At 50.3% G+C, this 15,384-nt stretch overlaps 1 protein-coding gene across 2 annotated transcripts in view; it reads left to right on the top strand.

The window, feature by feature from the left end:
- Positions 1-11,059, top strand: part of Bean1 (brain expressed associated with NEDD4 1) — a 49,197-nt gene extending 38,138 nt beyond the window's left edge. Inside the window, exons 3-5 of one of the 2 annotated variants that reach the window (XM_052727448.1) lie at positions 3,408-3,668; positions 7,078-7,228; positions 8,925-11,059. In XM_052727448.1, coding sequence (XP_052583408.1) covers positions 3,408-3,668; positions 7,078-7,228; positions 8,925-9,264 — 752 coding nt within the window. In that variant the 3' untranslated portion in view covers positions 9,265-11,059. Of the gene's footprint in view, positions 1-3,404; positions 3,669-7,077; positions 7,229-8,924 lie in introns of both variants that reach the window. The other variant, XM_052727447.1, reaches the window with a different exon arrangement.
- The last annotated feature ends 4,325 nt before the right edge of the window (positions 11,060-15,384 follow it).

The following is a 15,384-nucleotide window of genomic DNA, read 5'->3' as shown; positions in this document are numbered from 1 at the left end:
TGATTTGTTGCCTACTTCCTACATTTTTTCACAAATTTCTTGGTGTTACTCACTTCTAATCTTCCTTGTAATCAAAGAACATAGTTTGTACAATTTTGATCATTTTAAATAAATTGGGGCTCATCTTGCAGCCTAGCTTATGAACCATTCTGGAGAACATTCCATTGTGCTAGAGAAGAATGCATATTCTCAAGTGGAGTGTTCGGTGGGTGTATGTTAGGTCGAAGTTGTTTATAATTTTGTTCAAGTCTTGTATTTCTTCTGCTTAGTTGTTTGTTTGTTGCTTGGCTGGCTTATTCCTTGGTTTGTGAAAAGGTCCCACTATGTAGCTGAGGCTGGATTCGAACTTATGATTCTCCTGTCACTGCTTCTCAAGTCCTGGGATTATAGGTATGTGCCACTACATCTGGCTTCTACCTAATCTTAAAGAAAATGGAACGTTGAAGTTCCAGCAGTTGTTGTACTGTGTCTATTTCCTCTCAGTTTTTTAGCCTTTGCTTAATGTACTTTGGGACTCTCTTGTTAAGTGAATATATGTTTACAGTTTTGTGGCTTCCTGGTGGATTAATCATTTTATTATAAAATGTCCCTTTTATTTCTAATGACTTTTTGTTTTAAAGTCTCTTTTTCTTAATTATCACAGCCACTCCAGCCATCTTATAATTATGTTTTCATAGTATCTATTTTTCCATCCTTTCATTTTTGACTCTGGTTCCCAAATGAGATGCCTGCAGACAGTAACATAGTTACAGTTTTTGCCCAGACTGGGAGTCTCTGCCTCTTGGTCAGGCTGGATAATCAGATCACATTCAGCATGACCATTGATACAGCTGTATTTACCTATGCCAATTTACTTTTTGTGTCTCATGTCTTTCCCCCTTCTATTTCTACTTTTTGCTATAACTAAATACTTTGAGTATAATATTTTGATCCATTTAAAAGATTTTTCCACTGCATTTACTTAGTGATTTTTCTAGGGCTTACCACATACATCTTACCAAAGCTATCTCATATTTATCCCAGACTTAATCCCAGTGAGAAGTAACTGACACTCTTTCATAACTCAGTTCTGTCTTCGCCCTCCCCTATGATAGTAATCCCCTTCCCAGCTTCTTATCTATCTCCTGACTTAGTGAAGGAACCACAGCCCAGAGAGAGCCTGCCTCAGTTACATATTGGCATGTGCGTTATCTAATATCTTTGAGTCATGATGTCCTCACGCTACATGGGAAGACTTGAATGAACATAACCTCAAAGATGAAGTGAGATCTTAGCACTGAGCCTACACATAGTAGGGCCTCTGAAAACTGGCCGGCGTTTGTTCTCACAGAATTCCAGGAATCCATTTACATCAGCATTCTCGTGTCAGAGCATCAACAAGTGTGTGTGGGGGCTAGAGAGATGACCAGTGGTTAAAGCACTTGCCACACAAGTTTGAGGACTGGAGTTCCAACCCTCTGAACCCATATAAAAGCTGGGCAGGTGGGCAGGCCATAGAATTCCAACCTCGTAAGTCAGAGACAGAGAATCCCCAGAGTAAGCTGGCTACTGAAAGTAGCCATAGCAGCAAGCTCTGGGTTTGATTGAGAGACCCTGCTTTGATGAATAAGGGGGAAGAGTAATAGAAGATGGTTCTGAACATCAGCCTCAGGTTTCCACATGCATGCACCCCATGCTCACGTGTGCCTACATACATACACACACACACACACACACACACACACACACACACAAGGAATGCACACAAAAGAGGCATGCATGCCTAGCTAGGACCATGGGGTGCACATCTCACCAAGGGAGTTTTTTATACTGAACTTCAATCAAAGTGTGGGTATCAGGCATGGTTAACAGTGACACATCCCCTACTGATGATTATCAGTGTGCTGCAAAAGCATGAGCCAAAACTGCTGCTAAGCCGGGCGGTGGTGGCGCACGCCTTTAATCCCAGCACTCCGGAGGCAGAGCCAGGCGGATCTCTGTGAGTTCAAGGCCAGCCTGGACTACCAAGTGAGTCCCAGGAAAGGCGCAAAGGTACACAGAGAAACCCTGTCTCGAAAAACCAAAATAAATAAATAAATAAATAAATAAATAAATAAATATAAAAAAATAAAAAAAAACTGCTGCTAAGCGTGTTCCAGTTCCAGCTAAGCTCCCAAATTCTTCTTTTACCCACCTGTCCTTACTAGGGACTGAGTGTGGTGGGGCTTTAGGGTAAGTGCTGGGAAGGACTTTGAAGAGAAAAGCAGCCACCATTGAATGGTGGGTATAGAGACCCTCAGATGGGATAAAAAGCCTTTCTGCAGCTACCCAGGCAGGTCTCCATTCCAAGTCTACTTCTTTACCACCCAAGACAGAAGCCTTGCTCCTTCAAAGCAACTCAAACCCTCCCTGGCATTCTCCCACCTGGTCTCAAGTCTGGATCCATTCACACCAAACACATATTAGGCACCTTTGATATACCCGGCCTGGTTGCTGGACATGAGGACACAAAGGGTTATCAAATGCAAGGCCTGGAAACCTCATACAATCCTAAGCAGTAGGTGCAGCTAACATGGGCTGTAGGCAGACAAATGGAAATCTCTCTCAGAACAGAGCCCAGAAATGACCTGACTTCCCACCAAGCTTGCCATGCCCCTGAGGTCCAAGAAGTCTACGAATCTGTGTTCCACTGTTGTCTGGAGGTTGGAAATATACCTCAGGGAAGTCTCCCACTGAGGGCCAGGGTTGCTAGAGAGGGACCTCTGGACTTGGGAGCCACACTTCCAGCTTAGCTCTGCCACAGAGTAACTAGTTAGCTGTGGGATAGTCTCTTCCAGCATTGAGCCCCACCCCCCTTGTCTATGATGAGGGATACCTGCACCACCACCCACCCTCAGCGAGCTGGAGGAATTCTATGGTACTCACTAAGATGATGGCTATTCCCGAGCCATATGGCAGGTGCCTGTGGCTGCTCTGGCTGAGACCCTTGCCCCAAGTGCTTATACCCTGCCTTCTGCACACCTCTTGCCCCTTCCCAAGACTATGGTAAAGATGTTTCAACCTGACATCTTGGTGGAAGAGAGTCCTGGTCTACCACTAAGATTCTTGGGTTTGAGCCTCAGCTCTGCCTTGAGCAGGTCCGTTGCCCTTTCTGAGTTTTCCTATCTGTGGGCTAGTTGGGCTCCTGGTGCAGCAGGGCCATGAGAAATGAAGGAGGATAGCCTACAAACACCAGAAGCCCCTGTAGGCAGCTGGATGGAGTCCTGCTTCCCTAACCCACAGCAGGAGCAACCAAGATGAGAAGCCTGATCCTGACTCTCCTCCATTTATTTAGGGATATATGACTCCCAGGATGGTGGGGTTGAAGGAGGAAGGTATGTGGCAGGCCTGAGACCCAGCTCAGTGTCCCCTCTCTCTGTCCGCAGTAGCACGGTACAACCGCACCAGCTACTTCTACCCCACCACATTTTCCGAGAGCTCTGAGCACAGCCACCTGCTGGTGTCTCCGGTGCTAGTGGCAAGTGCTGTCATAGGTGTGGTCATCACCCTCTCCTGCATCACCATCATTGTGGGAAGCATCAGAAGGGACAGACAAGCCCGCATCCAGCGACACCACCATCGCCACCGCCGCCACCATCACCACCACCGCCACCGCCGGCGCCGACACCGAGAATGCGAACAGGGCCAAGGTGAGCTCTGGGTCATGCTACTCCTGCCACTGTGACTGACTTATGGAGGTGTACAAGGGGGTGGCAGCTCTGCCATGGGGTCAGGAAAGTATCCTGGTCCATCAGGAAGAGCTGACAGGCGTCCACTATCATGCCCCCCCCCCCCATAGCATGAAAGGCATTGTAGTCTGTCAAGAGAAGGACTTAGGGAGAGGCTGAAGGCCAGATGGAGAGTGTGCCATACTCCTCAGCCACTACCACTGTTGGTTCATGCTGTGCTGACACAGGTCCAGCAGGCATCTGGATGGGAGGATGGATGGATGGAGAGATAGAGAGATGGAGGATGGAAAGATGGATTTGTGAGTAGGTGGCTAGGGGGGTGATAGGATGAATAGAGAGATGGTGAGGTGGGTGGGTGAGTAGAGAGATAGGTGGATAGACAAATGGAGAGGTGAGTAAGTAGAGAGATGAGTGAAAATGGATGCGTAGAGAGATGGAAGACTGGGTGAGTGGATGGGTGACTGGATAAATGGAGAGATAGGCAGGCGGATGCATAGATAAATAGAAGGATAAGTAATGTAGATGAGCAGATGGATAAGAAAGGGACAGGTGCGTGGGTATAAGTGGAGATATGGATGACAGGAGAAATAAATGAGTAGAAAGATTGATAGATGAGTGAATGAATGGACAGAGAGAGAGATTGGTGAGTAGACTAGACCAGTAGAGGGATGAGTACATAAGGGATGCATAGATCTGTGGATAGATGATGGGTGGAGGAGATGGATGGGTAAATGTGTATGATGGATGGATAGACCAATGGAGAAATAGAGAAATGGGGGGTAGGAGGATGGATATATGGGTGGATTAAGTGGCATGCTTGAGTGACATAGAGGGGCTGGGTGAGTAAAGGATGGAAAGATGGATAAATGAGAACTTAAGGCACAGGTGGAAATAGAATGAGTAGGTATATAAATAGATGGATGGATGATAGAATGAATGATCAGTGAAAAATCTACCACTGAGAGCCCACAAAGGAAAAAAAACAAATTATTTCAGGGTTTCTTGTCCTACAACAGTGGCTACCGGGGCAGGGGACCAGTTCCTGGAGTGTCCATCTTGTCAGAATGCATAAACTTTTACAGAACATGGCCACCTGACTCGATCTCATTCCTGGAAGAGACCAGAATGATCTAAATGAAGCAGAATGGGTTGATTTTGAGGCAGTGTTCCATGGCAGGAACAAGGCCCATGGGAATCTTCACAGGGGCAGCCAGGGCCACTACCCAGAGTGAAGACCACCTGCCCCCAATTAGGGGGGAAGGCAGGCTTGGCCCATAGAGTGCAAGACCCTGAGGGGTCTTCTCACTATGGCTCAAGTTTTGTGTGGGACCTGAATGGCCTTCCCCATCCAAGGCAGGAGGAGCCTGGGAGCAAGAAAGAACCAGCAGGGCCAGCCACCTGTTAGCAGTTAAGGGACACCTGAAGCTAACACAGAGGGCTGGTGGGTAAGAGCACTTACCTGTGCCTGGAACTTCCTTTGTATTATCTCGTTTTGCAGAATCCCCCTCCTGACAGTCTTCAGTAGCTAGCTCTGTTCCCCACCCATGAGAAATTTGCTGATCCAAAATTGAGATTGGAGCAGTGGAACAATGGACCTGGGGCCACCCTCTTGTAAGAGGCAGATAGAGATGTGAGCCCTGGTAGCTGACCTGGGTGCACTCAGACTGACCCCTGCACAGCCCTAATGGGCCACCTGTGGGCTTAGGGCTAGGTCCAGCAGACACTGGGATGCTAAGGGCCCTTCAGACGTAGATGCTGCTGCTCTGGGAAAGTCTAGAGAGAAGCAAGAGACCAGGCCTTAGACAGTGCTGGGAGGGCTGTCATCTGTCAGGGTGACCTAGTGGTGATGGAAGAACGATGGTCAGTTAGTGACATGCTCTGAACCAGCTGGGACTAGAAAGAAAGGTCAGCAGGTTTGTACGGACCAGCAAGGAAGCTCAGCCAGCCCAGGCCCCGAGTCTCCCAGGGGCTAAGCAATCCCTAGCAGACAAGAGTAGAGCCCAGACCAGGCTGACATGACCTATGCTCCCATGAGGAGCCTGGGTACTATCTTAACTGTCCCCTACCCCAGGATGATGCTAGGTAGACCCAGTACACCCCTCATGCCCCCCTGCTCCTCCCACTCAGCACCTAGTCCCCCCGCCATGCACCTGATCTTGCTCCTTCAGCATCCACCCTTTCGAACGTGCTTTCCTTCTGCCCAACCACTGTTCTGAAGCTGCCCAGGCCTGACTCAAAGGCTGCTTACTTCCTTTGGGAAACATCTCCAGCCCTCCTTATCACTACCAGGGAAGTGAAATGGGAATCTTCTTCTTCCTTGTTCTCATACCCACACCTCCAGCCTTAGTCACAGGGGTGGCATCCATGAGACTATGGCCTACATGTGGTTCACCCCACCTGCACTCAGACCAAAGAAGGTTTTCCAGAGGCTATGGAAGGAGTGATCTTCACGAGTCTTTGTGGCAAGGCTTAGAACCAGGGTGAGGACTACAGTTCCCAAGCCGGGGTGTGGGGGTGGGGTTGCAGAAGGAAGTACAGCAACCTCCAGCTCTGCAAGTGGATCCATCCTGTGCCTGAGCCCAGAGATTCTTCTGGACAACACTGGCAATACAGGACCCCAGCTCCAGTGCCCAGCAACCCCGGCCTGGCTTCTGTTCTGTTGTTTGTCTCGTCTCTCCTGGCTTTCTTCTCCCACATTGTTCCAAAGCTCCCATCTTTCAGCTGACACCCCAAAGGGGAATAAATCTCAGTTCAGCTCCTCTTGCACAGCCTGTGATTGGGTTTATTCTAGCAGAAAAGCAATATGTAGTCATTGTAGAAAACCTTAAAAATATAGGCAATATGAAGGATAAAATAAGGGTCATGACCTGCCAGATGGGCAGAGCCACCAATAATAAATGGATGTATTTCCTCTGAGAGTTTTCTTAGTTCCCATGAATAACCCCAGAATTGGGCCTGTGGATATGGTTCCTGATCTATACTCTTCTATTGCTGTTGGGTCAAGAGGAAGGACAAGTCTGTATGAGGAGTGGGAACTAGTCTCTGGAGTCACATGTGTGCCGAGCACACACGTCTCCTCTCCCACAGTCCTGTACTAACTTATTAAAGCTTAACACATGCCATCCAGTGCCAAGGCTGCCCTGGGCTAAGCTGTCATCCATCCTGGAAGCTCCTCAAGATAGGTCCAGCCTTGTCTCCTCCCGGTGACCCCACTCCCAGAACGGCACAGTGCTCACATTCTAGTGGCATTGCCTGGGATAGAGACAGCCATGCCTGGTAAGGGGATGGTCGTGTGGGGACTTCCGAGCCTCAGATGGACTGCTACTATGAGGGAAGTCCCTAGCACTGCCTACACTTCTGTTCTCTGCAGCATCTGACGGACATATGCACAGCCACTCCAGTCATAGGATGTCCTATGCCTGTAGCCCTGCTGAGGACTGGCCCCCGCCCTTGGACATCAGCTCTGATGGGGATGTGGATGTCACAGTGCTCAGGGAGCTGTACCCAGATTCTCCACCAGGGTAAGGGGGCCTCATGATGGGGAGAGAAGTGGACCCTCTGGATAAAAGGATCTCCCACCCAGGGAAAGAACCTCATTTCCCTGGGATCCAGTGGGCATGGCCACAGCCTCTGCCCTCTGACAAAGCAAGTCCCCTTGAAGATGGGCATGACTCAGGAAATGTCACCAGGATGAACTACAGAGACCAGCTGAGATTCTTCAGGCTGGTGGGTGGTGGGGAGGGAGACTTGTAGTTTTGGGGTGGTCTCATGACAGTTTTGGGGAGCCCCTATCAATTCCTCCAGGGGCAAAAATGGTGGGATATTCAGGATCATGACCATGGGATCAGTGTCCATTTAAGGAGAAAAATCTCTTGAGTTCCTATTTGTGACACCAGGAATCCATGCCTACTGTGAGATCAGTCTTTCTCACACATTGCAGCTGCAGCCAGAGTCCCCAGGCTTGGCTAGCCCCTATCATCATTGGTGTGCATGAGACCCTGCCTTTCCAGTCCTGTCCCCATCTTCTCATACTCTTGCCTTAGGCCATCCGGGTCCCAATCTCAGCCCAGGCAGGTTAGGCTTTCATCAGCCCACCCTTGTCTGATATGAACCTAGACAGCTCTGACTCACAGAGAGCCCCCCATTTCCTCCCAGACTCTACCCCTGTGCACCTCTACATCAATCAAAGTAGCCCCTGTTGGCCCTGTCCTTTAGATGAACCACAAGGACAAAAGGGGTACCTTATAGAGCCCAATTCCTTCCCCATACAGGCTAAAGCTGTTGAACTCCTTGGGGGTCAGGGAGGTGATGTTCTCAGGGCACACCCTCAGGAGCTATAGGATTCTGGTCCAGCTCTGAACCATGCCCCCAACTACCCACAGTGCCTTCTTCTCACCAAGAAAAATCCAATAAATTGGATGACCCATCCTACTTTACACAAGGAAATAGATTGTAGAGTCTGAGGAAGAGGAGTTAAGTCTACTGCTCCAGGAGACTCAAGGACAGTGGTCAGACAAGGGAGAGGTATGGGTGGACGCTTGCTGGACACTAGGCCTCTGCTCTTGGAGTGGAGCATCTAGAGCCCCATATAGCCCCCGATTCCAAGACCCTCCCATTGGGACAGGAATTATCATGGCCAGCCTTCATTGGGGCATCAGACCCCGTGAAGTGACAGTGCCTTCTTGGGCATTTGAGTTGTCCCAGCCACCTGCAGTGCCCATCATTTAGAGCAGGGGCTGAGAGTCCTGTCACTTCCCCACTGCAGACCCTGGACCTGGCAAATGTCATTTTTCCCTCCCACCGGAGGCACCAGGAGAAGCAGTAGATGCTCTGAGCTCGAAAGCTACCGTTTCAGGGGCCCCAGGGGCTCCTTCCTAACCCTACAAGACATTTCAGGGGGTCCTATCACAGTGCCCAGCCTAGGACTATTCCTAGACAGTGGCTGCTCTTGCTTCAGGGAGTCTAAAACCCCCAGGGAGAAAGGTGTAGGGATTTGCTTGGGTTCACCTGGGATGTGAAGTAAAGTTGACCCAGGATCCATGTCTGAAGGGTATCAGACTATCCTCCCTGGGGACCAGTGTGGTCTCCTAGGAGCCAGCATGAGTGAGGCTGGCCGTCTCCCACAATGAGGGCAGCTCCTCACCACACAGAATAGATTCTTCCACCTGCCCTAAGGTCTTGGGATCCATAACCTGAGTGAAAACTCTTCTCTCGCAGCTATGAGGAGTGTGTGGGACCAGGGGCCACTCAGCTGTACGTCCCCACGGATGCACCACCACCCTACTCGCTGACTGACTCCTGCCTCATGCTGAATGGTGCCCTCAACTCAGGCAGCGGCCACGGCCACAGCCAACATCAGCAGGAGCAGAGGACCCAGGGCCAGAGTGGCCTCCACGCTGTCTCCATGGACACGCTGCCACCTTATGAAGCTGTGTGTGGCGCAGGCTCCCCATCTGACCTGCTGCCACTGCCAGGACCAGAACCACGGCCACCTAACTCCCGGGGCTCACCCACCCCAACCCAGGCTCCGACTGCCAGCCCTGAGAGGATTGTGTGAGTGACCCAGCCCATAAGTCCTACTGGTCCTTCTAGGCTACCCTATCTCCTCCAGACACACAGGTGCGCACAACTCATGCACATGCATATATATGAGAACACACAAACACTGGCATCCCCCAAATGCACACACTGACACAAGCCGCACACATATAGACACCTGTACATACACAGGTCCCACTCCCACAAAAACTCGCCTGGAAGGTTTTCTTTAGATGAAGTGTCTCCATCTGGTGCCTCTTCCCCCAAAGCCTTGCACCTGGTGGTAGTACCTCTCTGAACAGTGCTGGGCAGAGGTGAGGTAGGAATCCCTACTTTCTTCCCTCTCCCCCAGCCTCCTCTAGACTGTGGCCACGATCTGATTCTCCTGCAGAAACTGCTTGGCCCACTTCTTGCCACAAGCCCTACCCTAGGGCTTGTCCCACTGGGAGCTGAGACAGGTCCCAGTGAGGTCCCCCTGTGCACTGTGCCTATCTTTCCACTCCAGGTCAGAAGAGCCACAATGTCATCACCCTGCCACTTACAGGGTGGAGAAACCGGTCTGGTGGCCTAGGCATGACCTGGAGGTCCTCAGAGCCCACCGAGCCCCTTGCTGTTTCAATGTCCTCAGTTTGGCGGTGCTAGTGGGGTTAGCTCAGACACCCACCCCAAGTGACAGGGGGAGGACAGGCCCTTGGGCATGTGTCATGGAGGAGGGTCACAGTTCTTCCCATGTCCATGCCAGGATTGGGAGTTCAAGGAAGACAAGGTATGGGTAGCCTCAACACAGGGCTACCTAGACACTCCTCAGAGGCACAGAAGGGCCCGCTGCTCAGTAAGTGCCCAGCCAGCCCTGCTAGTCTCAGTCCAAGAGATCTCAAGCTAACCCAAGAGCCAGTGCTGTTATTCAGGGTGGCAACTCACAGCTGGGGACTGAGGTGACGAATTCTGGCCTTGTCTCTCTGGGACATACGCAGAGACAAAAAATAAAAAGAATATGGACCCCACAAAAAACACCATGCCACTATGAGAAGACTAGTGTCTGCGGCCAACATCCTGTCACAGAAGCAGGCATGTGGGGACAGCAGGCTGGAGAAAGGCTCAGATACTGGCCTGTAAACTCCAGCAATCTCCATCAAAGACTGTATAAGGTGACAGAGGTGATCTTTGAAGAGCCAGCTTGCCAAAGGTGGTGGCTAAGCATCTCTGAGGAGAGCCCTGCCAGCACTGCCACTGACAGGGAGCAAGACACCCTGCCTCCCCCACTCCCCACCTTTTGTCACTCATCCCAAAGCAGCAGACCCACCCCCACTGATCCGCCTCCCACATTTCAACTTCTCCAATGAAGGGCTAAGACAATTCAGCACTCCCTTTCTTAAGCAGAGGGGTGGCAAGGACGGCTATCTTGAATTTTATTTTCTATAGAAATCGCATTTATTCTGACGCAGAGTGGAAAGGAATCCACCCACGAGTTCTGTAGCATCCTGCAAGCGGCATCCTAGAGTCACAGTCTCTCCACCTGGGGGAGGGAACCTTGTTTACAAGCAGTTCTGCCCACCTTTGTGGTGTTCTGCTTTCTAGGCAAAAATATGTCTGTTGTACTGTATAGCCTTTCAAATGCACCCCAGGGATGAAAGTCTTTCAAGAAATGCAGTCTGTTTCTGTGGCTCTGGAACGTGCCGGGGGAAGAAAAACCATCCCTGCCTACTCATCATGTTGGAGGGATCTACAGAACAGCGGTTCTCCTTCCCAGATGAGGCTGAATAAGCAGCAATGTATCTTTTCTGTGTTCAAAATAAATACATCCTATCAACAAAGATGTAGAGAGAAGTAACGCTTGCAAGGAGTGCGTGGGGGCCCTGGTGGGGGCCCTGGAGGTTTCCTGACGGCTGCAAACTGAGAGGAAAGGAACCCCTAAATGGAAGCAATTTTAAATCTGCCTCTGAATGTTGACGTGCCTGGCTGGCTGCTCCTCAGGTCTGAGCCCGTGAGGCCAGGTTGTGCTCTGGCAGACGGGGCAGTCTGCATAGTCAGTGTCTAGGAGTTCCTTTTTGGTATCTCTGCTTTCATTTATTTATTTATTTACTTTTTGAAACAAGATTTTACTATGTAACCCAGCTGGCAATCCTCCTGTCTCTGCTTCCTTAGTTCCTGGAGACACCCATTAGTCTAGATTAGCCAAGTCCCCAAAACCTCCTGTTTCCACCTCCCAGCCCATGCTATGGTACCTGGCTTTTTTTGTGGCACTGGGAATCTGAACTCACGCTTGCCCGGCAGGCACCTTACTGACTGAGCCATCTCCCCAGCCCCCTTTTTACGTTTTTGTGAAACATAGTGTAACTTCTCTGAGGCCTGCCTGATATTAGTGTGACTACGATGAGCAACCAATTTCAGGACTGGATTCCAAGTACACTGGGTACCACCACCTTTTGGCCTTCAGTACTCTGAAGGCGTATCCTTCCCAGAACAGTAGGAAATGCCATTCAGACAGAAATGTGCTTCCGGCTCCTCTCTGCAGAAACACTCCTCTTTCCCATCACCCTTCAGACGGAGGCCTTTCCTGGTGACCTCTTTTCAGACGGAGCCTGACTTCCTTTCTTGGACACGTTTCCCTTCCACTAGAACTCCAGTGCACTAGCACAGGCCTAGCTCCCAAGATCACGCCCTAAAATTGGGGTGTCATCCTAAACAAGCAGGGGCAGGGGGGCAGGCAATTGTGAGCCAAACCCACAGGCTCCTTCTGGAAAGCCCATGTCTGTGCTGGAGAAATGTAGGCCTGCTGGCCAGCACTGTCCACACTCAAGCCCACACTGCCACCTGCTGGCTCCCTGCAGCCACTGTTCATTGTCACAGAGTCCACACTAGAAGAGAGAGGCAACTCCTGCCATGGGACACTCAGAGCTGTACGCTGAACATCACACTTGGATCCTGGGCTTGTCTTCTGCCACTGAGATGTTCTGTGAGGCTGAACCTGTTTGCTCATTTTCTAGAGGAGACTCTATCCCTCAGTCCTGGTTTCTGGGAATTCCTGTTGGCTATGCATTCCTCTCTCTATGCAAAATACTTACCCCTCTCCCCCCATTTTATATGTTCTTGGGCTCCACTCTGGAGCTCCTCCTCCTTCATGGTGATGGTGTCCAGTCACATGCTGACTCCCACCCAGACCACCTACACTGACACTCAATCTAAGTTCCTGGGACGATCAGCCTCATGGCTCTCCCTATCTCTTCCATCCACACACTCCTTGGGCTGTGGGCATCAGGCTCAAGACTGTGCGATCCAACAAGGAGTTTGACTCCTCTCTTTTCCAGGAAACAAGGCCCAAGGAGAACAGTTGGGTGCCTGAAATCCCCAGGAGATGGGATGTGATGGTCCACCATTCAGATGGTGTGCTAGGAGGAAGCAGGACCAGATCCTAGAACACAGCCATACTGACCAAAGGGCTGGGTAGGGATATAGTAGCCTCAGGGCAGTGAAAGGAGGGGGAGGAAGCCTGGGGGGATGTGGGCCACCAACCTCTAGCCCACTGGCAATCCAAGAGATAATGGCACACCATGCCTTGAACTCAGGCTCTCTGAGGTGACCGATCTGTGTCACTCATACCTGGCTCTCAGCAGCACTGTTTGGAGGCTTCCCTTCATAGAGTGTTGGTTCCTGCCAGGCAGGCTCTTCTGACCAGAGGAGGACTTCATACCAGGAAGTCACAGCTGTTGGCAGACAAAGCCATACAGTGGCTGAGTCATTATGGATGGACACAGGAAGTCCCAGGCTTTGGATAGCACCAAAGGCCTCTGCCACAGCTGAGTGACAGGCCTCACCCAAGCAAAGACGGAAGAACAAGACACTAGTAAGGCTACGGCAGTCCATGGCCACCTCATGCAACATCTACCATCACTGGGTTAAGCCTGCATTCATGCAAACCACGTTTGTATAGCTAGGTATCACACACACACACACACACACACACACACACACACACACACACACACACACGGCACCATTGCTTAACTCCCACCTCCTCTGGCTTCATACACATTTACTCAGACAGCCTTGGTGCCCACACTAATACCTCTTGAATGCAGAGCTTCCATCTGCACACCCAGATGTTGCACATACTAATGCAGCCCACACTCATGCTTGTATGTTCCCATCTTCATCCCCTGACACTAACATGGTTGTCCAGGGACTGGACATGAGCAGAAAGGCCACAGCTTTATCATCGGAGGGAGAAGATCTATTGTCCTGGGTTCTGTTCTGCTGAGCTGCATATTTCACAAGCCCAAGCTAACTCTTTGGAGCCCAGGAGCCCTTATCTAGGCAAGGCTAGCGAACCTGAGCTTGGAGGCTCGGCAGACCTTTGTCCACAGGCTGTAGCATAGCTGTATCTGCCCAGCATATCTCCAAGAAATCCCAAGGTGGCAGCCCTGTTATCACAGCCTCAGCCACAAAACTGCCACTCAGCATGACACCTCAGGGCTTGGGGAGCAACTGTAGGGTAATATAGGTTGTTATTTATTGAAAAGGAGAGCTTGACCCCCTGACAGGCTCTGATCACCAACCATCACTCTCCCCTTTATTCAATTGCAAGAGGCAGGAAAGAATACTTATTGGTTCATGTACCTAAATTATTCAAGTGATAAATCAGATTTTAGGTATGGGTGGATCCAGAAAATCAAAGGACATGGGTTGGTATACTGTCTCTCTGGACTCTGACCACCTCATTGTCTCCATTCTCCCATTAGAAAAATGGCAGTGGACATCCCATGTCTGAGTTGGTTGGTTCCTGAGCCAAAATGATGAGACCCTCTGTCTCTGCCAGAAAGCAAATATAACTAGCTCGCAGAAATCAGAATGGCCTGAACAGGACTTTCCTGGAACCTCTCAGTGGCTGTGGCTGGGGACAAGGCAAGGGGTCTCTGATTATCTCTGGCCAGAGGACATATGCCACTCTAAGGAAGGTGAACAAAATATTCTATCCTGGGATGGATTTTCCAAAAGAGAGGACGAGATAAAAAGATAAAGAGGACTATACACTCACAAGAACATCAGGCTTTAGTCTGTCTCCTCTACCCTAACCATCATCCTACCCACATGTCCAACCTACCACTCTACCCATCTTGGCCCTCTCCACCATGCCCTACCCATCCTGGCTCTACCCACCAACCACCAGTCTCAGTGATCACCAACTAGAGGTGAGGACAAATGCCCAGAAAGGCAAGGCAGGAGATGATTGCTGGCCAAGGCCCATAGCAGATGAAGAAGTCAGAATTGGCCTCCAGGTAGGTACCATTCTGAATCCATCCTGTCTCTTACCCCCAAGGTTTCTCTGTTGGGTGGAAGGTGGTGGAAAGGGGGCGTTGTGCCCAGAGAGGCTCAACTCCAATGTCCATCATGTCTAGCTACAGGGAAATAGCCAGACTCCATCCTAAAGCCATTGTATGAGTTTTGGATGTACAAGACCCTCACAAGATATCCCTCACAGTCATCCACAGTTATTATACAGCTTTGCTTCTGAAAAAGAACATAAATTTGGACAAAGGTCTAAGGCATGAATCTGTGATGTCACATAGGGCCTGAGGCTACAGTCCAGGGACTGTCTTCTCCCTCAGGACTATCTCACTGGGACTCTTGTCTCTCCTCCTTCCAGCCTATCCCTTCCTGGATTGTTCCTGAGTGTCTTGAGTTGTCTGCCTGAAACTGGGGTTCCAGGACCAGGGCTGGTTTCTCTTCAGTGGGTGGTCCAGCACAGAGCCCAACAGGAGTGAATGGGGCTTTGGAATAGAAAACCTGTAACAACATATAGCTCTATTCTTACAGAAAACTGCCCTTCCCATGGTGTTATGCATGAGCTTGATGACAATTAAGTGCTGAGTCTCAGACCTGGGACCCTCTGCCCAGGTAGCACCTTTAACTGACTCTCCCCGCTCCCTCTTACAGTAAGCCCAAGTTCATAGGGTATACAGGGACCTTAGGAGATGTTGAAGGGAAGGTTCCCCAGTCTACTGAGATCAAAGCCATCCTCGGATATCCGTTGTCCCACCTCTCTGCTAATCCCCACTGTTCCCCTAAAGCTAAGCACATGGGCAGCTAGTGAAAGCAGCTTCTCTTGAGGGCTCAGAAAGCTGAACTAGTTCTCTGAACA

Source organism: Peromyscus californicus, unplaced genomic scaffold (genome assembly GCF_007827085.1).
Source record: "Peromyscus californicus insignis strain IS unplaced genomic scaffold, ASM782708v3 Scaffold_8__1_contigs__length_139910024, whole genome shotgun sequence".
Taxonomy (NCBI): domain Eukaryota; kingdom Metazoa; phylum Chordata; class Mammalia; order Rodentia; family Cricetidae; genus Peromyscus; species Peromyscus californicus.
The sequence above is the reverse complement of the archived record's forward strand: the minus strand, read 5'-3'. Positions and strand labels throughout refer to the sequence as shown.